This window comes from Atractosteus spatula, chromosome 14, assembly GCF_055471065.1.
Source record: "Atractosteus spatula isolate fAtrSpa1 chromosome 14, fAtrSpa1.hap1, whole genome shotgun sequence".
NCBI lineage: Eukaryota > Metazoa > Chordata > Actinopteri > Semionotiformes > Lepisosteidae > Atractosteus > Atractosteus spatula.
Window position 1 is genome coordinate 28,532,006 of NC_142719.1, and position 23,672 is coordinate 28,555,677.

Below are 23,672 nucleotides of genomic sequence, written 5' to 3' on the forward strand. Positions count from 1 at the left end.
TGATTGAGTTTTTTATCCTGATCTGCAGTGAGGAAGTTTGGAGTTGAGGGATCTGCTGAGGTTAGTTATAAAGGGAAGATGATGTGGACCTATTAGTCATACAAAAATCCTTAGCTTCTTTGATGTTGTTGTCAGAAAGGGTAAGCTGTTGTTTAAGGAAGAAAATGGCAGAAAGCATTAGTTTCCTTGAAAATTGTTGAAGAAGTGTCCAAGTCAAAGGAAGAGGTGTTAAATTTCAGATGAAATCCTTTAGGAATGGAATGATAACGACAGCATCTGTAAAGGAATAGGAGGTGGTTGGAAAGTCTGGTCTTGGAACATATCGCTGTGAAGAGACGGAATGTTGGTTTGGTGAGAGAAGGTGGCATTTAGCCCAGGGAGGAGGAGAAGGAATGACGAAGAGATCTAGAGAAAGATTTCACAGAAGGCATAGTGGGTTGCAGTAGAAGTAGTTTGAAGAAGTTCAAGTGGGTAGCTGCATCAGCATGTGTAGGCTGCAAAGGAACAAGTAAAGGTTTACTCCATGCTGAAAAGAGAAGAAAAGATACACAACATTTCGGCCTTTGAGCCTTCTTCAGGTGTCAAGAGCCTGAAGAAGGCTCCACGGCTGAAAGTTGTGTTTCTTTTCTTTTCAGCATGGAATGAACCTTTACTTGTTCCATATATAAAGCTGGTCATACTGAATATAGTATAATTAAATATAAATTTTGATAAAAATTTCCAACATAACATAAACATCTTACAGCAGATTTCATCGTGGCTAATGGTATTATGAAGACAGGAATAGAACTAAACTGCTGCCACTGTTGGTGATTTATAAGTGTTCTAGGGGTTAAATGGGCAAAGTCACAGGTCATTTATATGCCTCCTTCTACAAAGGATTTCCTGCCAATGAGTTGAAATTGGTACCTTGGCTTCCTTCTCTGCATCTAGAATGCCCCCTTTCTGCTCCTGTAGGAGGGCATATGCTCGCTGGAGAGCTTGGTATTCCCTGGTCAGCTGACGGAACCGCAGCTCTGACTCCTCTGCCGCCAAGCTCTACAATCATAATATGTTGGAGGTCATTCCACAAAGTAAACCAAGGAATTGTTCAAACAAAACTGGACCCAGCTGGGAGAAGACCCCACACATGCACTCCAAGTCAGGACTGTCACTTGATAACCACTGTTGCTATTGTGGAGTGTCACCCTGCAGCATTTGGACTGTTTACTATTGATATCCATCCATTTTCTAACCACTCTTTCCTGTAGAAAGTTGCAGGGAGCTTATCCCAGCATGCAACAGGAGCAAGGCAGGGTACACCCTGAAAGGGATACCAGTCCATCGCAGAGCAGGCACACAGACACATCACAACAAGGCCTGCTTTCCAAGAAGCCAAATAACCTGCCAGTAGGTCTTTAAACTGTGGGAGGAACTGAACCTAGGGCCCCAGTCCTGCGAGGTAACAATGCTAATAACTGCACTACTGTGCTGCCTATTCTGTTGACATTAACACTGTAATTTCCCCAAACATCAGAAAATGGGAATTTACAGGGTAAATCACGAATCATAATTTATTTACATTTGTTTCTTCTAACAAATGGTAAGCCCCATAGGCTAATTAGAATGTTAGTGACTTTTGTTTGGGCTCTGAAGACCTTACTTCATCCAGGTCTTCGTCAGGAGTTGCCGGTGTCCTGTCAGTTCGGAAAGAGGCCACTGAAGAAGTTTCGGAGTCCATTGATTCCTCGTCATACCCAAAGAAGGTATCCACTACTATATGTCTCTGCATTGAAATATGATAACTATGAGATACAAAGCTTAAATTTACGCAGTTATAGACCCGAAAAAGGGGCGGTGCGGTGGCTCTGTGGCTAAGGATCTGCGCCTGTGGCTGGAAGGTTGCTGGTTCATATCCCGCGGTCGGCAGAGGAATCCTACTCCGTTGGGCCCCTAAGCAAGGCCCTTAACCTCAACTGCTCCAGGGGTGCCGTATAAATGGCTGACCCTGCACTCTGACCCCAAGCTTCTCTCCCTGTCTTGTATCTCATGGAGGGCAAGTTGGGGTATGTGAAAAGACAAATTCCTAATACAAGAAATTGCATATGGCCACTACAGTGATCTTTTCTTATCTAAAAGTAGGCACCAAAAACATTTCAATTCATTTCATTCGGGAGACCATTAAAAAGAGAGCCATGTGATCCTTTGCTACTACAAATGTTTCTAGTCACCCTAATTCTAAACATTTAAAATCCGCACATTTAAACACCATTAACTGTCAAGCATTCTGCATAGCTGGACATAACAGGCATGCCAAAAATGAATCCTGACCTCTAAAGAAAATTCTGTGGTCTCACAAACCTCTCATTCATTGCTCATTAAATTCTTGTGCTGACATACGGACAGCCAGGCCTGAATTAGAATTCCCTCTGGGAGCTTTGCGGCTCCCACTCTTCCATTCTGTTCTGATTTGTTGATAAATCCCACTCTTTCGATTGATGCCTCACCCATTGTCACCCCTCAAACCCACTAAACAATTTAAACAATTAATGAATTTGTGGGATCTAGAGAACTAAAGTGGACACAAGAGTGCATGTGACAGAGCGTCAGAGATTTCTCACCTTTATGGGCTTTGAACTCCGTTTATGTTTCTTTCTTCGTAGAAGTTTTTCTCTGTCCTTAAAAAGAATTACATTACAGAATTTACATTAAAAATAATCTTTGAGAAGATAGATATAGAAAACCTAGCAACTATAATACAAGCAATAAATATACTGTACATACAGTAGATAAAAATGCTTTGATAAATACTCAAATATTAAGCACCTGGTACATGAATGTAATCATTCTTTTTGAGATAGAATGAGGTTATAAGGCCAGCAGCATATCACCCTGTAGCTCAAAGCTAGCAACCCACCAAAGCTAAGCAGGTGAGCTTGGCCAGTACCTGGATGGGAGACCTCCTGGGAAAGCTAAGGTTGCTGCTGGAAAAGGTGTTAGTGGGACCATTTAAGGAGTGCTCACCCTCCTGTGTGGGTCCTAATGCCCCAGTATAGTGTTGGGGACACTATATTGTAAAAAAAAAAAGAAGCTGTCTAATGGAAGAGATCTAAAAGTGAGGTTCTGACTCTCTGTGGTCATTAAATTCCCAGGGAATTTCTCGAAAACAGTAGGGGTGTTATCCCGGTGTCCTGGCCAAAGTTCCCTATTATTATTATAATGAAAAGTTATACAAAAACGCTTCACCCAGGGATACTGTATCTAGACTCTATCTCTGGACTTGAAGATCAGAAAACTGTTCACCCAAGGACTCCAGAGAAAAAGAGCCAGTAAAGTGATATGAATAGAGATCCAAGGAGGAGTTTCTGTTTGTTTCTCCTCTCCATGTGATATGCAGTTTTCTCTGTACTGCCCACTCTGGTGCACACATTCCCATACCCACGTACTTCTCTCAGCTTATCAGCATGTGATACTGCTTTCCAAAGCTTTTGCAGTGTATCAGGGACATCTGGTACTGTTTCATTCTTGACAAGAAGGGACGGCATGAAGGACACATCCTAGGTTAGAGATTTTCCTTGTCCTGAATCACTGAGCAGGATGTCATCAATTGAGTTGATGTCATTATATGCAACAAGCATCACAGTGTACAATCAGACTGTAACGGTAATGTCTCTGCTCAGGACTTCCTGCTGTGCACAAGCCACACTGGCATCAGCATCTCTGGGTTCCACAGGCAGGAAACCAGGAAAATTCGAAGTAACTAGAGCGCCTGGGGGAAAACCACTCAAACACAGGGAGAACCTACAAACTCCATGCTATTAGCAACCCATGTCCAGAAATGAACCCAGGACCCCAGAGCTGTGAGACAACAATAATAACTATTGTGCTATCTTTCTGTCCATGATTTACTAATATTTAAATAACAACAGTCTCTAAAAACCTCATATTTTGTTCTGATTGCCCTGCAACTGTCACAGAAGACAAAAACTATGTGTAAGTTCCCATTTATTACACAGTTATCATGTTCCCTTCATCTTATCTAAGCCTTTTGGTCCCATACAAACTTGTACAATAAGTTATCTCTTGTCTACCTAAGAGAGGCACACAAATGTTGCAGACTACGGAAGAAGGCTTACCCTGGTTAGATCATCAATCATATTCTGTTGTTCTAGAACTTGAAGTTTTAAAAATTCTATTTCCTGTTCTTCATGAGCTTGATCCAGATCATTCAAAGATTTTAGCTTCTTGAGAGGATGGTGAGAGCTCATCTTATCTTTCTGTAGAAAAACAAAAATCAAACCATGAAGATTTATAATCAATGTAAAGAAAACACTATTACAAAACCACGGATCAGACCTTTTGTATGTTCAGGATGTGAGCTTTCAAAGCACACCTTTTGGTACAGTAATTGGAAAATCCATTTGTCTGTAAGAGCCTCAGGAGCACAGTGGCGCATTTCACATCTGTCTCAGTTTTCAAGTGAAGCTCTCTTCCTCCACCTGGTACACTCACCATTTCCAGGTTTTCTTTCGTCAGCACCTTGAGCTTCTCCTCCAGGCGCTGCAGCGACTGGGTGAGCTCATCGTTTCTCTTGGTGAGCAGCTTATTTTTTTCCAGGAGTGGTTTGCACTGTTTCTCAGTTTCTCGTACCCGTTTCAGCTGTTGGAAAAAGCAGACAGGATACTTGCAGTTTCGGCTCTTTCACTGTAATGTTTTGCACAGCCACATTTCTCTTCTTTTTGACTTCAGTAATCCATCACTTTAATTTCAAAGGAGCAAACAAAGACAAGCTTGCTATGGATTAGTTCCAAAACACTGAAACTCATTCTAGAAATGAATGTAAAAGCTGCTTTTATGCAAAATTAAGTATTGCATTTGGAGAGGCAGATTACGGGTAATTTAACCTGTAAACATCATATTTTGTTACATGGAAATGATTCAACAAAAATTCAATCTGTTACCCCTAAAACTGGTGCAAAAAAGCAACAGGACAGAAACCTTCCCAATACAATACCACCTTTAGTGTTACAGTTTCTCAACTACAGGCCTCATTTTTACAGGTTTTGAAATTGTGTATTTTTTAACTTCTAGAACAAAAATACCAATGGGTTCATACCAGTGCATTCCTTTCATCAACCAACAGTGTGTTTCTGTCCTCAAGCTTCCGGATGGTCGAATTCAACTCTGCCATTTTTCTCTGGTTCCTCCGCATGTCCTGCATTAGAAACACAGGACCAATATTCAACTGATTTGAGTTCACATGCAACATATGGATACAGACCTACTGTACAGTATATTAGCTCTTATTTCATCTGCATCCATTTAATTAAATTCAGAAAAAAGCATTCATTCTTTCCATGCTGAGACGAAAACAACATAAAACAGAAATGCAAAAGAGACAAAATCCTTTAAAACAGTTAAGATACAGGGATGTGTGGTCTCAAAAAACTTAATTAAACAAATAAATTCTAAATTAATGGACTCACTGACTAGTGAGACTATTCTACATCTCGATGGCCTATAAACAACTTAATTCAAAGCAATCCGATCTCTGCCTTCTGAGAAAAAATGTAACCTCATCTTACAATGTTTAATTACTATGTTTATTTATTCATTATCACATATTTTATGTCTGTGAAAGGATGGCATGATATATATAGTATAAAAGATTTAAATTGCATAATTTATGCTGAAGTAGTCCGAGTGCTTAAACGCACTACAGCAGCAATGACTCTCATTAGTTCCATGGTATGCAATGGTTGGTGAGCATTTCAGTTTAATGCCATTACAAGCAGTCCAGTTCAGTTCAATTAAGATACATTTCTAAACACTTGAACCTACTAATTTATCTTTGTGCATCACAGATTATTAATTATATCGCTCAGCTTCTTCACATGCACAAGTAGCAAAGTGAGCTAAGAATAACACATTTAAACTTGAAGATGATGAAGTGATTCCCCCCCTAAAAATTACTAAAAGAACCTACTGTATCAGCATCTTAACAAGGGTGCCTTGCCTATTACATTACTGCATGCAACTGAGGCAAATTCCAACAACCTGATAAGGTTACCTTTTTTAAAGGGATTATAGCATGTGGGATCCTTTTTAATACAATTAGAAAACATGGGATTTTTCCCCCAGAAGAAGAGCAAAAACCTACAAGACTGAGACCACATAAAACCCCCACTAGAGAGTGCGTGAGGAACTGGAATCTTTACTGACATTGTTCATTCCTGCCTAGTTTCAGTCTTTCAAGTTTCAATCTGCCAGTGTACCTCTCTAACACTTTGGGACACCAAAAACACCTTTGTCCTCCTTTGTCTGTTTTGCCAGACTGATTTGTTTACCTGATGCACACGCCGGGCTGATTCTCAAAATCTGCCGGCGATCCTGTACCCCTGGAACTGACGTGACCTACCGGGCTGCCACAGTGCTCTGCCCCATCTCCTGCCCTCCCTGGAATCTCGCGCTTGGGGCTGCCCAGGTTGCACTCTGCCTCCTTCACCAGAAAGAGCTGCTCATCTAGGGCATCCTTCTGCAGCTGCAGTTTCTGCAGGAACCCTGTCTGAGTCTCCAGTTCCTTCTCCAGTGCGAAAATGGTCCTGTCTTTAGCTTTGATCTCGTCCACCTACGGCAGGAGGCAATCGAGATGTCATTGGCGAAGAAATATGGCACTCTGTGAGAAATTCAAGTTCAAACTCAGCCCACAGGTCACAAGAATGACTTTGTGGAAGTACTATACTCCTGGGTTATTTGTCATGATATACTAGTCCCGAACTGTCACAATTAGAGAAACAAGATGATAGCGTTGACAAAAAGGAGGCTTGTCATTCCTCAAAACGACTGTGTTTAACCTTTCATGCACTGCATAGTTTGTGAGCAGCACTAGAGTCTTTTTATTGCCTGCTCTTATCCTATACTAATCTTCATATGGGTTTATAGACATTCTATGTGAATAATTGTGCTCCTTCCCATATGATAAATCCTAATGCATGTGTTAGAATATTTATTGTGTCAGACCAAAAAATAAGCAATTAATCAAGATGATAAAATGACAATCATTTATCCATCCATTTTTTAAACTGCTTAATCCAACACAATGTTGCAGGGGAGCCGGAACTTACCCCACTTAACAACAGGTGCACAGACTGAAACCAGGGCCAATTTTCCCAGAAGCCAATTAACCTACCGGTATGTTTTTGGACTGTGGGACAAAACCTGAGACATGGGTCGAAACTCCAGCGTTCACAGGGAAAGCATACAAACTCCACTACAGTAGAAAACTCCACTACACACTATAGGAATTGAACCCAGGGCACCGGCACAGTGAGGGGATTATTTCTGAGAGAAATTCCGCTACAGAGCTTGTCACACCTTTCTCTCGAAAAGCAGCTTCCTTTAGGTTGCACTGACAGTTGCAATAAATCCCCAATTCCCAAACCTCCCCCTCTCTTTTTCTCTCTTTCACACTCACCTCAAAATCTCACAACAGTTGAAACTGCGACAAAGCTTATAGTGCAGTAGACAACACAATCTACAGTCACAGGAACTATGCAGTTAGAATTTATTTAGATTTAAAACAATCTACATTGTGTTAAAATCACTAAAATTACAAAGGCCAACTGTAACGTAACAAATTAAAGGGTTACTGAGCACTGTATCACAAGGCATCTAATATGATGCTAATCACTTAATTTCCTGCTTCTGTTCTGTAATTCTGTTTATCTGTTTTATTGCATTTTGAAAGATAGGAGTACATGGATCAGTCCCCTGGCATCCCAGTTGCTCTACAGTATCTCCAGCTTTCTGCCCTTTTCAGTTTTTAATAAAAATATTAATTAACGCAATTTAGTAGTTGGTATTAATGGTAAGAAATAACAGTCCTTTAATGTAAACAATCATAACTTAATGTATCACGTGTCCTAAACTAGCACATATCTTTGAGGGAAGTGAATTGAACTGGACCATGGCTTATGACACAAAAATACATACTAAAACTGCTTTAACGTCTGCATATACAGTAGAAAAAAACAAAATAATAATGACCGACATCTGATTAAAGAAATTAAATACTCACAAGCCTACGGATATCCCTCTCACAGTCCCACTTAATCTTGGAGATCTGCTCCTGGTGTAACTGATGCTCACTTCTCAGGTCTCCGGCTTTAATCTTGTCGGCCTGGATCATCTTACTCAGGGCCTCGTCCGTTTGCTTCTTGGTTGCTTTGAGCTCTGCGATTTCCTGCAGCAGCTTCAGGCGCTCAGAGTCAAAGAACTTCCTGGCCTCCTCCTTGGCCTCCAGAGTCAAAGCTGTCCTTACTTTATCGCTGCTGCCGTCCCGCAGGCCGTTCAGCGCCGTCTTGAGCCTCTGGTTCTCGGCGTCCTTGATCTTGATGGTGCGTGCCAGCTCCTGCTCGTGCTGCTTGAGCAGGTTCTCCCGCACGGCCTGCAGCTCCTTCATCTTGTCCTCGTGCATCTTGGCTTTCAGCTCCGTCAGCGTCACCGTGTGCTTGTGTTGCTCCTGCTCACGGATCTTCTTCCCTTCCTGGACCTTCTCTCGCTCCAGTTTGCTCACCTGTCCAGGGAAAGGTTGGGAGAAATCACAAGCCAAGCCACACAGCAAGGGGAAGCAGCAGGAACTAACCTCTCTTTCATCAAAATCAGACAGCATTGTTTTTCCACACAGGCTTTTACAGTATTATATCTTTGATAGTAAGCATATACGGTAAAAATACAAACATATACAGTATACACAGCAGTGGATACATTCACACACACAGAGGCACCTCAAGTGACTCATCCAGGCACCCATTCCCATTGAGACCCCCATCTAAATTGAGTAGCTCATTACACATCCCTTCCCACTGAGACCCCCACCTAATCCGAGGAACTCATTACACATCCATTCCAATTGAGACCCCCACCTCCTGTAACCAGGAACATACCAAATACCTATCCCCACTAAGACACCCACCTACACCTAGGAACTCATCCACATATCCATTCCCATTGAGTCACCCACCTACACATCACATCCATACCCTGACACTAATCCACTTACCTCAGGAACCTACCAACACAGGAAGCCATACCCCCACATTCAAGGACATACTCACAGTCAGGGACACACCAACACGCCAACACCCAGGGACACATGCACATCCTCCACCTGGACGCCTCACCTTGCACTTCTCCTGGTGCAGTTCTATTTGAATGTCAGTCAGTTTAGACCTGAGATCTTCATTGGCTGCCTGTAAGGCAGCAATAAGAGCTTCGGGCTTCTCGCCCTTAGAACGGCTCTTCTTTGCCATTTCCACAAGTACTACAGTGGCCTTAAATACGCTCAGTTGGGAAAGTCCATCGCCTCAAAGAAATTCTCTAAGGTCCTCCAATGTTTCCTTTCTCTCCTCTTCCCCATTCTCTCTAGGAATTGGAAGACCTGTTACAAACAAACATGGACACATATAGAATCAAAGAATGCTTTCCAAGTCCACTATAGCAATACACTGATTTATTTTCTGTCATATCAGTCTTATAGCCACCTTAATTAAGAGTTTGACTGTTACAGAAGCATGGCAATCTGATAGCATTTTCCCAAGAAAAATTGCTTGGGAAAGGAAATTATTACCTTAAATTTAAACGTACTTGTCACATTAAGAACTCTAATGTCCACAACAATAACAACATCATCTCTGTTTAATCAAAGAGATAGCCTTCATAAAAAACATTTTCAAGTAAAATATTCTGAATTTCAGTCATTAGAAAATGTTAAAAAAGTCAAGGGAATTTCTTCCTCCCTTCTTTTTTTTATATATGCTTATGTTACATTGAATATGAAAGTTTACTATAAAATATATTACTATAAAACTAAGGTTGCTGCTGGAAAAGGTGTTAGTGAGGCCAGCAGGGGGAGCTCACCCCCCTGCAGGTGGGTTCATTGTAGGTCCAGGTGGGTCCTAATGCCCCAGTATAGTGACGGGGACACTATACTGTAAATAATATAAGGTCCTTCATTTGAGATGTAAAACCGATGTCCTGAATCTCTGTGGTCATTAAAAATCCCAGGATGTTTCTCGAAAAGAGTAGGGGTGTAACCCCGGCGTCCTGGCCAAATTTTCCATGCCTCCTAATAATCCCCTCTATGAATTGGCTATATTACTTTGTTCTACTTCCCCCCCCCCCCCAACTCCGACGGCAGGCGGAGCGACGCGCTGGTTGGAGTATTCTCGGTCGCAGTAAATGGCAACGTCAGCTCAAAGATTTGGTTCAAACCACCAAATGGAGACTGGTGTGCTGACAAGCGGACCCTGCTGATGCAGGATTAACGCTAGGGAAGGGACTATAAAATATATTTCTTAATATGAAATAATATAAAATACAAAAATATATTAAGTATAATTATTCAGCAGTGACCACCCCCGGTATAACGGCACAGCAGCCTTACTAGCAACACCTTTGTGTCATGGTTTTAAAAGGCACTTTGCCAGGGAAAGTATAGTAGCAGAGCTAGGCCACAGTTGCTAGGCCAAAACCAGTGTACGGTATGAGGAGATGTGACACTGGAGGACTGGTTGCCTTGATTGGCGAATATGAAGACAGTGCAAGCTGGACGATGCTCTCATGGTAGGCAGCCCACCCACTGTCCAAATGTATTAAGAGGCATCTCCTCCCCTGTCCATATGAGGCACAGTAAGGAAATCACAGCCTTCTCCACAATAATAGCCCAGAAGACAGACAGGCCTGAGTCAGCTATATGATGATATTATTTACTACCAACACCATGACTTGGCCATCTTCTTGAGTAATCTGTGTAGAGGGGAACAGAGGCTGTATACTGATCAGAAAACATTCCATGGCAGAATTCCAGGCACAGCAGATTATACTATATACTGTACACTATGCTGTTCTGCAACAGCAAAATGACCTGGTCTAGTTCATCTTTGCTGTTTGATACTGCTTGCTAATCACCCTCCCAATTATGGCAACACTACACCGACACAAGAGCCAGCGACTGGTTAGACCTCATTTCATTCTTGTTAAACACAATTGTATTGATTCTAAAACTGTTCATTGTAACAGATGTATACAGTATGATATACTATACAAAAATCAGATAGATATCACCAGATACACATGTTTTTCACATGATGTCATTTTACAGACAGAATTAATATTCTAAACATGCTCTCAAATTACCAGTATATTTTATTTTAGAAAGTGAAATTACCAAATTATTTTAACACTGTATAAGCTTTATTTAGCACAATTAGAATTTATGTTTTAACTCCGATCACACATTAGTGATCTACCAATACAAATATCTACTTTCAAGAATATACAGTAATGAAGGTTTGCGATACATCCTCACACATTTGTGAATTATAGAGCATATGTATCATATCATTGTCCTAATGTTTGAAATTAAAAGAAACAATTTCCATGGAAATATGGTATATTCATTTACAGTAATACTATTTTACACATGCTAAGACAGCATCAATTGATTCATATTCTTGTCTCTCTAAATATGAAGTAACACTTAGACTCTGCAGTTTGGACTGCATTTTATAATGAACATTTAAAGTACTGATCTGGGGTGATCACACGGTTACATAAATCGTAACCGTCTCATGATTTCAGACCCTTGCAGGTTCCTACTTCTCAAAATTAAATGAAAGCACAAAACCCCCTAATCTTGCATGAAATGATGATTAGAAGAGCCAAGGAAAGATACGATCTTAATTAATACTATATAATATAACGCGATCAAGAAACCCGCATGTGAAAATGGTTTAGTTAAAGGCACTGCTCGGGGAACAGAAAAGTAATTAAAGCAGAATTTGAAACTCATGTGAAATTAACAGCAAAGACAATACACCTAGCAATTAGTCTCATTTGTTAAAAGTAAGATAAGGGAAATTGGAGTAAGTTGACAATGACACTTATTTGCAACATGGTATGTAAATTAATCTTTGAAAACAGATATCTAGATGGAAATGTAATGCATCCTCTCTCTAAAACCCAAAGCTTGAGCTGTGTTTGGCTGTGATTCTTTGATTAATATGATTTACATTCATTATACAGTATCCTGTGGTGAAGATGGGGTGGGGGTTTCAGGAAAGTATACAGATGTACAAAGATGTTAGCACAATCTTTCCATATTTTAATGATAAGACCAAAATAAGATGTTTTTTCTTGAAACAGCCTAGCGATTCACTATGATACTGATGAAGATTCAAGATTTATAGGCAGTTCATTTTAAGAGTAGTAACAAATCCTGTTGAATGACAAATCATAACACAAATACATAAACCTGGACTGAAAGATAAATATTTTTTTAAAATAGTGATAATATATTATTCTGAAAATGTAAGACCATGGTGATTTCATAATGTTTTGCATTATATCAAATCACACCACATTACAGTATTCCAGTGCATCATTTTAAACCCCAGAAGACAAAAGCAAGACTGCACATTTGAATTAATAAAACTGTGAAAGTAAAAGAAAAAGAAAAAACAAAAATGGGTAGCATACAAAATATTAGCCCCTAGATGATCAACAGAAATGTGATGCATTCCTGCAGATACAGTACAATCTTGCTTGACTGACCTCTTTCTTTCTGATATTTGAGACAGGCCACTTCAGTTCTGACACTTCTTCATGCTTGACTAGGGCTGCCACATTCCCCCTTGGGCTTTTAATTGTGATGTAAAAAACAGCCCTGCAGCCACTGGTTGTTACAAACAGTAAGATGAAGACCAGTCCTTTACTCTAACTGTGATGAATGGAACAAATGAGCAGAAATCAGCAAAGCAAGGCATGACTGATTTTTGATAAACAGAGTAAAAGATTAATCGGATCGTGCGGACAACATAAAAGTGAATGGAAATAAAGTGTTTAATGTACTGAAGCACACATGGATTTTAGATTTATCCAAGGATCAACACAAAACTATGTTTTTGATGAGGAGATTTATATAGAATCTGAAACTGACACCTTGGCTTTATGCTTACAATTGATATATTTTAATTGCTTTAGTTACAATAACTAGTACTAGTACTGAGGATTCCACTGAAACTGCCTTTTGAAAATCAAAAGGAGTCCTGATTAAACACAAGATGTACCATACCATTGTAATTATCGTGATGAGTAATCTGCCAGCTTGTAACCTTTATTTCCCCAGATACTGTATATTGATGCCTTTCTCCTGACAAAGCCAGAGCTCCACTGCAGTGGACCTTGAAAGCAAGGTTGACAATACACCAGCACATCTGAAGGTCAATTGAAAATGATTTATTTTTGGATTGAACCCGAATTGGTTCCAGCTCCCCTAGTTGAAATCCACATGTCCAGGCAGCCAGGCTGCAAGGCCAGACTGTTAGGTTGAAATGCTCCCTGCCTCTCTTTGTCTCAGTGTAATTGCTGAGACAGCAAAAGGTTCATTATTAATAGAGTGGCTCACGTTTCGTGACTCCAGTCTGAATGGGTGGGAAAACGAATGCAGGCAGTGGCGGAGATGATCCCTTCTTAACTAAACAACACACCCAATTTCACACACAAGCAGAGCCAAAATACACATGAACAAGTAATAGGTTTATTCCATGCTGAAAAAAAGAAGAAAGAGAACACAACGTTTCGGCCGTGGAGCCTTCTTCAGGTGTGAGAACCTGAAGAAGGCTCCACGGCCGAAACGTTGTGTTCTCTTTCTTCTTTTTTTCAGCATGGAATAAACCTATTACTTGTTCCTTTGCAGCCTACGCATGCTGACGCAGCTACCCACCAAAATACACATGATTCTGCTACAGGCAGCCAAGGTCTTTTTGATGATGCTTAAAAAGCAGCAAAGGTGGAAAAGAAGAACTATTTGCAAAGAAAGACTTTGCAACTTTGTAGAATTTGAAACTCATGTGAAATTAACAGCAAAAAACTTAATTAAATGCAAGCTCCAAGAAGATTACAAAGACAATACACCTAGCAATTAGTCTCATTTGTTAAAAGTAAGATAAGGGAAATTGGAGTAAGTTGACAATGACACTTATTTGCAACATGGTATGTAAATTAATCTTTGAAAACAGATATCTAGATGGAAATGTAATGCATCCTCTCTCTAAAACCCAAAGTTTGGCTGTGTTTGGCTCTGATTCTCTCAGCTACATTTTATGTTAATAGATAGGTTCTTAGATCACTTAGATTACTTTGTCTTACTTCAGTCAATTAGCTGATTGGTTTTGCACTTTCTAAACCCAGAGATACAAAGAGACAAGGGCATCAAACCGCAGCATTGTCATTCACTGTGCAGCTTGAATTTTGTTTAGGTCCGTTTAACATCTGGTCTGAACAATCCATCCAGCACACTCTTTCACTAATGAAACCAATGATATTTTACTTCATCTGACAATTCGCCTTCCATCTGACTTTCTTCATGACACAAATAACGGTAATTACATTCTAAGATGGGGGGTGTAAATCTGTTAGGACAATGCAATGTGAAACGCCTGATATCTTTGCGGAAAAATCAAGAGTTCTTTTAGCCTTAACACTGGTGTTAACTTGAGTAAGCATGTGCAGTGAGGATAAAGAATTATACTGCCAAAATTCACTGTCATTGTTCCAAAGCACCAGTGTGTCAGAACAGTTTTAAATGGGAAACAATATATTGCACTGACTCATATTAGCCTTTTGATAAACATGCCAAAAACTAGAGCTGTCCTGCAGTATGACTATGTAACTGTAAGGTTTCTGTCTAATGACTAGCTCTTCCTTCCTGGCTTTGGAAGACAATACACTGGCATGCAAATCTGAAACTGCACACAGTCCTACTCAGTTCTCCTACTGATTTAACCTAGTTGTATTTAAAACCATAGAGATTAATTAGACAAAGATACATCAGCTGAGATGCAATGTTTAAATACACCCAAGACATTTATGGCTTAAACTCACAATGCTGGGCTTGTACAATTATTGACAGATCCACAACAACATTTCTTAGCATCTTATTCTATATCACTGGCTCAGTTTAAATATGATAAATCACAAGTTAATTAATGAAGCATTAATTACAGGATCCTTGGAGGTCTGAGGCATTGAACACACCATTTAATTCTGCTGCATGAACCAAAGTTAAATTATCTTTTTAGAACAATTTTAAAACAAAAGGGTGAGAAGCAACGTTCCATAGGAGAAGATGGAAAAAATACAGTACTTTTTTAATGTTTGGTATTTCCCAGCTTAGGGATCCTAGACCTTATGTGAATAAATGACGCCTGGAGATGGTATTATCCATAAAATGATAACAGTAATACAATTACAGAATTTTGCATAATTAATAAAGAATGAATGGAGATTGCACCCTTAAGGGAAGTGTGTATTTAACAATGACATATACTGTACTTGCCCTTGTACTTTCTGTTTGACATCTAGACTATTGTTCACCCATTTCTCACGGTGTCCCTGCTGTCTGTCACATCACTGCTCTGGCAGCAGTTCCTGAGCTTTTTGAACCTAGTGGGAAAGCTCCGATAGCCTTTTTCCTATGGCCAAGCGCTAGATCTTTACCTCAAACTGCCCATCTACTCAAATAATCAATAATCAATCCTTCTCTATTTCTCCCCATTGGAAGTACCTACTGTACCTCCAAGTGACCCTATCAAAGGAAAGGAAATCACATAACTATGGGCGATATACAGTGCATCACATCAGCCAGGAGCCGAACTCCAAGCCTGCACTGTCCCCTGCACAGCACCAAAAATCTGAGCAACAGAAAGTTCCAACAAAATGTTGTCAAGAAAGTCTGGGTTCCAGCAATGCAACAGAAGACAACGCAGAGTCGCTCAGTAAAGTACCAACATCTTTTTAGCTGCAGTGAGGTCAGCCAGACAGATCTATTTCTGCTGCTGTGAAAGATCACTGTTGAAGTCACCATTTACCGAGAGTGCCAGATGAGAGCGACGAATATTCCAGTTTAGAATATCGGACAAACACGAGACTCTCGAAATACATGTTAAAAAGCTGAAAAAAATGTAAGTGAACCATTCAGTGATTTTCAATTACAATACAGCTGCACAAAGCTCAAAAACAGACAATTGGGTACAGTAAAATTAACCTGGCTTGCTTCTGCAGTTAATGGGTTTTTGTAAGAATAAGACTTTAGAAGAATAAAAACAAAATACATTTTTTTAGATAAAATTAATCTCCTTCCCTGTAGCTGATTTTCTGATCCTTGTATAAAGATAAGTCAGGGAAGGTTCCTTGAAACTAGCCTGCATGCATTTCTCCCTGCCTGTTTCAAAGGACAAGTCTTTTCAGCCTACACAGCCAAGTGAAAAAAGTCAATCTCACACAGCCTACTAACTGTATTAAATTAAAAAGAATGTCATTTCATGCACCAATTCTTAGGTGCATCTCATTTTCTAACACAGCTGGAGGTTCTAATTTTGTCATAAAGTTAATCAGATATTCAGGTTAATTTTCACTTATTTTTAGATAATACATAGTCCTTCACAAGCATTTTAACAACAATGTTATTGTATAAACCGCGTGTCTATTTACTATTTTTAAAAACAGAATCAATTATATATTTTGTTATTAGAATACATTTTGGGAAGGTTTCTCAATTTTCACTTTGAAATAATTGACAACCATGAAATTCTATGTACAGATGTAGCTCAATGGATATTATCTGTGAATTCCTTGGAAATATTTTCAAGATTTTATTGTGAGTACTCTAGGTGTTAAGCCTTAAGATGAGTAATGTCTTTCAGATAAAGCAAGGTGTTGGATAGGCTGAAGAGTTAATAATTAGATAATTACTACTCTTGGGGGTGTTCAGAATCTTTCTCTCTCAGACTCCTCAACTATTTATTTTTGTTTTGCAGATTTACAGATGAATTTGATGGAATAAAGTAATCAAATCTCTTAATGGGATACAAACGTTCACAATTCACTATCGCGACACTGTATTCTACTACCGTATATAGGTAATTGGGAGTGTCACATATTCTATCAAAGCTCTGAAAAAAAATAAATCTGTTCATTATACTGTATAATGCAGAATATGTCCATGAATATCTGAATCACTTTATTAGATTCATTATCATCATCATCACTATCATTAATATTGATGAAACTGTTTTGTTTCTGGAGCAAATTGCTTTAAACCAGTGAATCAGTCTTTTCTGCAAATCTGTACATGTACAAAATATTTTCTGAAACTATTTTCAAAGTAGCAGAAAAACACATCAAGACCCTCCTCCTTAAAAATGTTATTGAAAGTGTGGCGACCTCAAAAGACAGTAAAAAGTGAGAAATCCCTCACACTAAGGCCATATAAAACAACAGAGAAATGTTCACTTGCTTCCAGCATGGTTACCTAATTCTTCATCTTCAGTTTATGCTTTGACTATCTTATGCTGAGATCATGACCTACATTTGTCTCCTGACATGACTTCAGTCTTTATGTTTCTTACAGTGTACACTTTCTGAATGTTTCATTTCTTTTCAACAATCAGAAAAATGATTTGGGAAGGACAGGATTTGCACCTATTGTATTTGTTTTGCAGACACAAAACCAGTTTCTATCGACTTTGCACTAGCAAAACAAACAGGTACAGGTTTAGAGCAGCATTCCTAATAGATTATTGCTTAGTATTGTTAAGTCTCAGTATTCTCAGATGATTCCGTTTTAGACCAACATAGCTCTCTATAATTTTATATAATACAGTACCTGTATCTATAGGAAGCTATAAACCCAGTTAAATCAAGATTTGGCTGTTGCGTAGATTTGGTTTTAAGAAATTCAGTGCAATACTGTATATTTATCCTTTTGACAGTGGTCAAACAACTTGAAAATATTTTGCATCTAGTTACTTGCCATGCAAGAAGACACATTCAGATGCACACCACTTTCCCTGATAAGCTACTATACTGTACTGTACATGCTTTTCTTTACATAGGCTGCACCTACACTATTACACCTTTTATTTATTACCACTGAAGCGTACCGCTATCAGAATGTTTCAGCACAGCAAAATTACTTATTTTATCCTGTTTAATAATTATGACAACAAACACTTTAAACCTTTTAGTTCATTTACACTTTCAAATAATTATAAAAGAAAACAAAACAGTGCGAAAATCTTGTCAGGAAAAACACAAAGCTTTCAAAAGAAGACTGATAATTCTCTGGGGGCAGCGTACAGTAGCACATTGGGTGAGCCTTTGGATTTGTGACTGACAGGTTGTGAGTCCAAGTCCCTGCTGTAGACATGCTGTTGTACCCCTAATCGAGGTGCTTTACCCAATTTCCCCAGTTCAACCAGCATTGCTTGGAGAATAAGCCCTGCGACAGACCTGTGTCCTATCCAGTAGTGGACTCATGTGCTTTGTAGTCTGCTTAACACTACAGAAAACAGGATAATCTCTGGTCTGAGGAACCACTGTGGTTCTGGTATAGACTATACCTTTTTCAGTACCCTGCAATGTTTTACAATCCTGCATAATAGTATGGAACAGCCTTCAAGGACATGAACTCCCTAGGGCAAACCAGCCAGCCATCAACATCTGCCTGTCGCTAATCTCTGAACAGACTCCTATTTAAACCCCTCAGCACTGCCCTAAATTTATCAGGATTATGTTATTACAGGATGGAGGCTGGAAACCCACAGATTTTATAGTAATATAGGAACAGGCAAAGGTTAATTCCACGCAAAATCATTCACAAAAAGCATAAAGAAAAAACAAACTCTGGATATTGAGAAAGGTGCCATTAGAAAGCTACTCATTCCTGACAAGTGTCATGACAAAAATGACAGCACGGTACGCATAAACTCAAACACAAAGAAACAATTCAGAGACACAAATTAACTGAGCATGTCTTTGGAAGAGGACACCACAGCACCTGGAAAAAACTGACAAGACCACAGGGGGAATATGCAAACTCCATAAAGAAAGCATCCCAGTCCACAGTCAGTCCCAGGACCCTGTCAAGCTTTGAAGGAGCAGTGATGCTATACACCATGTCACTTTGTACTCTGTGATTTAATATTTTAGTTTTTTTTATGTTGAACTACCTAACATAGAGGCAGCTTGCCAGTCAGAGTAGCTGCCTCGCATCCCATAAGCCCCTGGATTTGAATCCAGGCCAGGAAGCTTTTCTCTGTGAGGTTTTAAGATCTCCTTTTGTTTATGTGTGTTTTTTCACTGGGCACTCAAATGCAAATTGGCTAATTTAAATTGTCCACTCCAACAGAAAGTTAAGAGTAGCTGTGCTACAAAACAGATACATTTTAAAATCTGCTGGTTTAAAAAAATGAAAAAATGCTGATTTGAGAAATACTTTACAGGTAAATTACACAAATTAAAGAAACCACTTGAATTGGATATCTGCTGTAATAGATTTGAAATAGCATTAAAAACCTACTGGGTATTCAAAGTTAGGGATGAAATAAGTAGTAGTATGTTGTTTTTCTATGCACATTATTTGTGCTTACATTGAATTAACAAGATGGGGCAACTATGAAAAAACTCTTTGGGTAGACTTTGGATTCTTTGGGTAGACTGATTACCACCAGTATTCTCTAGAGACAACCACTAAAGGAAAATTCTCAAGAAACATTGTTTTAGGATGAATATACAGTACATAATGATTCTTGGAATTCTAAATATTTTTAAAGAATGTACATTCTTTACCAAATTAAGACGAAATTCTTGCATGTGCTATGAGGCCCTTACATGTGCTGTGAATCCAACTTTAATTAGCCTCTCTACTGTCAATTCTAATTGACAAAAAAACACAGACCTAAGCTAGCAGTGCAGGTCTTCGGGGAGTTCGATCTCCCAGTGGTTACAATCTCCATAGCTACAATTAATGGTTCTGTAGAGAGACTGATGGGAAGTGAAAAAGTGAAAGACCTTTAGCCTGGGGGTCTAAACAGTGCTGGGTACAGGATACAATCCAATCTGAACCCCGCGGCTTCATAACCACTGAAGATAAAGATTCAGAAATGCCAAGGAGTAATTAAATCAGTTTTCCCGTTGTGATTAATTACAATTACAATTACAATTAATTACAGATTAATTTTTCATGTGATGCAAGCAAATTGCATGGCATCAACTGCGGTAGAGCACATGGAGTTAAAACACAGTCTGTAGCTACGTATAGTTAGAACAGCTACCATGTCCCCTCATCGATGGCACCAATGCCTGCAAGCACTTTTGGGGCTGCAGGGGTCACTGTGCTGTGGAAAACTGTAAGATCCCTGGCTGACTAACCCCAGCCTGCCCTTGGCAGTGCTCAGCCAATTGAGCAGCACCACGAGGGGAATCCCAGCCACAGTTGGCTGCTGGCATAACGCAGACTCAAACCGAGATCTCCACCAGTGCTTGGTTGAGCCACTCAAGAGGTCCTTCTGCAGATTTAACTTAATCTGGCTCTATATACAAAAGATTATGGCCTACACTTCATCCAACACACCGATCATACAAACTCAGACCTCAATTCCAAATGTTTGTAGTTTCCTGCTTAAACCTAATGGGATCCTACCAGTGAAGCGTGTGTTGAAGCACACTTTTATTCCAGCCTATGGTGTTGGTCAAGAACAGACAGAAACAGAAACAGCAACAAAGATAGCACAACATCTTGTCCCCACAGTCAGAACGATAAACATAAGCATTCCAAGCTATATACTGTAAAAATGCAAGAGATTTTAAAGCTTTTGTGGATTCAATAAAAGTTTGACAAAAAATCTTTTAAGATTTGGCAACAATCAGTCACAAATCAACAAGAATTTCACTTTGCACCGCAATAATCTGCACGGTGCTGCACAGTGGTGGAGTGGTCAGCATTGCTGCCTCACAGCGCTGGGGCCCTGGGTTCAATTCTTGGGGTGTATCTGTGTGCAATTTGTATGTTCTCCCTGTGTTCACATGGGATTCTTCCGGGTGCTCCAGTTTCCGTCAACAGCCCAGAAATATCTATTGGTTTCTGGGAAACTGGCCCTGGGGTGAATATGCTCTTGTCCGAGTGTCCCCTGAGATGGACTGGCGTCTTGTCCAGGGTGTATCCTACCTTGCGCCCGTTGCTTGACGGGATAGGCACTGGCTTCCCCATAACCCTGAACTGGAAGAAGCATTTAGAAGATGGGCAAATTATAAACAACCTTAGAGATACAGTGGTGTGAAAACGTAAGTACACCCCATGAAAAGGTTTGTCTTTTTTTACGTTTGGACAAAAGGATATTTGATCGTCATTTCAACAATACCGATAGATAATTTTAATCTAATTTTAAAAAATAACATTGGAAATGCACATTTTGCACTCATTTGTACTATTTAAATCAACAGAAATGCAATTTCCTTGTGTGGAAAAAGTTAGTACACCCCTACCTTTATCATTGCATCAAATGCCTGAATTAGAATCAGATGCACCAAAACAGGTGCAAATGATTGGAACATCAATAAAGAGTAGCTTGGAGGGCACTGCCCTCTTTAAACATCACAAACCTGTGGTCTGGTTTGGTCTTAGCAATTGAGGTGTGTGGCTACATCATTCCAAGATCAAACGAGCTCTCTCGGGCCCTCAGAAGAAAGATTGTTGATGCCTATGACTCTGGGAAGGCTTTTAAAGCCATTTCCAAGCAATTTGTAGTCAATTACTCCACTGTCCGAAAGATTATCTACAAATGAAGAAAATTTCAAACCACTGGCAATCTATCCAGACCAGGTTGTCCCACCAAATTCAGCCCAAGAGCTGACCGAAAGATGCTGCAGTAAGTCTCCAAGAACCCCAGAATTACATCAAGGGATTTACAGGCAAATCTTGCCTCAGTCAATGTCAAAGTGCATGAGTCAACCATACGAAAGAGACTGCACAACTTTGCCCTACATGCGAGGTCAGGAAGGAAGAAGCCTCTTCTCTCAAAAAAGAATATAGATGATTGAGTGAAGTTTGCCAGACCAGACAACACCTAGGTGAAGATCAGGACAATTGGAACAATGTGCTCTGGACGGATGAGACAAAGGTAGAGCAGTTTGGCCACAATGCCAATTGTCACGTTTGGCGAAAACCAAAAACTACAGTACCTTAGACCAAAAGAACCTAATACCAACTGTAAAGCATGGTGGTGGAAGCATTATGGTTTGGGGCTGCTTTTCTGCCTCAGGGTCTGGCCATTTTGCCATCATAGAGTCAACCATGAATTCCACATTGCACCAGAGAGTACTTGAGGAGAATGTGAGGCCATCTCTCTATCATGGATGTTGGAAGGCACGAACTGTGGAATGGCAGGAGAGAGGAAAAAGATCCTATGCGCAGCAGCGAGATGGGGGTTAGCCCGGGCTCAGCTGTTAAGGAAATGCCGTATAGAAACCTATGCCCTCAGGACATGGACTGGAGCAACCTGGTGCTAGGCGGGTCTCAGGACATCCGAACCTCAACGCTGAGTGAGGAGCAGAGCAGAAACAGGAAGTAAATAGGCTACACAACAAAACACACCAGAAACACATGAATAATCACAGGGTACTAGGAACAGGACAGAAGTAGAGCGCCCTCTAGGTGTACTGGGCGTGACACTGTCAAAGGGCTGAAGCTGAACCTTAAGTGGACCTTGCAATAAGACAATGACCCAAAACACTCAAGCAAATCCACAAAGGAATGGCTCAAAAAGAAGAAAGGGAGGGTTATGGAATGGCCAGGTCAAAGCCCAGATCTTAACCCCATAGAAATGCTGTAGGGGGACTTGAAGCGCACAGTACATGCAAGAAAGCCCTCAAACATCACACAGTTAAAGGAGTTCTATAAGGAGGAGTGGGCAAAAATTTCTGATAGACTGATAGACAATTACCTACAAGAAATACCTACAAGAAGTGATTTCTGCCAAAGGGGCCAACACCAGCTATCGAAGCTAGGGGGTGTACTTATTTTTTCCCACAGCAGACAACTGCATTTCTGACTTCTTTTGTTGAATAAATGATTGAAAATAATAATTTTCATTGTTATTTGTTAAATTAGATCACCTTTATCTATCAATATTGTTGAAATGAAGATCAAATATCCATACATGCAAATATGTTGAAAAACACACACATTACTTACTCTTTTACAGCACTGTAACCTCTAGGGGCTCTGGTTTCCTCCCACAGCCCAACAACATACAGTTACTGTATGTTAATTGGTTTCTGGGAAAAATTTGGCCCTAGGTGTGAGTGTGTCCATATCTGTGTTTGTGTCTGTGTGTGCCCCGCAACGGACAGGCGCCCCATCCAGGGTGTATCTTGCATTGCATCCGTTGCTTGCCAGGATAGGCTCTAGCTCCCCCATAACCCTGAATTGGAAGAAGCGGTTAGAAAATGGATGGATAACATTAGAACACAAGCGATTTCAGAAAACTTTAAAGTAAAACTTAAGCATATCCTTAAAAAGAGCGCTGGAAGGGACTGTGGGCCCTGTACAGGGACTAAGGAGGAAATCCCTGCTCATTGAGCTCCTGCGGAGGACTGGACAACCGCAGTTTCAGAGCAGGACAAGGGAATAACAAGGACAACTGCAAGTGGTAGGGCTTGGAGGGCCTCTTTCACTGTGCAAATCCAGCCCTAGCATCCACTTGCTGTGATTGATAAAGGACAATCACCCTTTTTAAGAACTTTTGTATTTTATTAGAATTTGCCTGATTTGTTAGAGTGTGTACTTATTGTGA

The 23,672-nt window shown here is 40.0% G+C and overlaps 1 protein-coding gene across 1 annotated transcript in view; it reads right to left on the bottom strand.

Moving 5' to 3' along the window:
• The window catches only part of jakmip2 (janus kinase and microtubule interacting protein 2), a 37,727-nt gene that overhangs the window by 10,765 nt on the left and 3,290 nt on the right, over positions 1 to 23,672 (bottom strand). Inside the window, exons 2-10 of the mRNA XM_088931780.1 lie at positions 9,162 to 9,418; positions 8,057 to 8,554; positions 6,398 to 6,607; positions 5,096 to 5,194; positions 4,492 to 4,638; positions 4,116 to 4,256; positions 2,601 to 2,657; positions 1,643 to 1,765; positions 910 to 1,038 (exon numbers count right to left, since the gene is read on the bottom strand). Coding sequence (XP_088787906.1) covers positions 910 to 1,038; positions 1,643 to 1,765; positions 2,601 to 2,657; positions 4,116 to 4,256; positions 4,492 to 4,638; positions 5,096 to 5,194; positions 6,398 to 6,607; positions 8,057 to 8,554; positions 9,162 to 9,290 — 1,533 coding nt within the window. The 5' untranslated portion in view covers positions 9,291 to 9,418. The remainder of the gene's footprint in view (positions 1 to 909; positions 1,039 to 1,642; positions 1,766 to 2,600; positions 2,658 to 4,115; positions 4,257 to 4,491; positions 4,639 to 5,095; positions 5,195 to 6,397; positions 6,608 to 8,056; positions 8,555 to 9,161; positions 9,419 to 23,672) is intronic.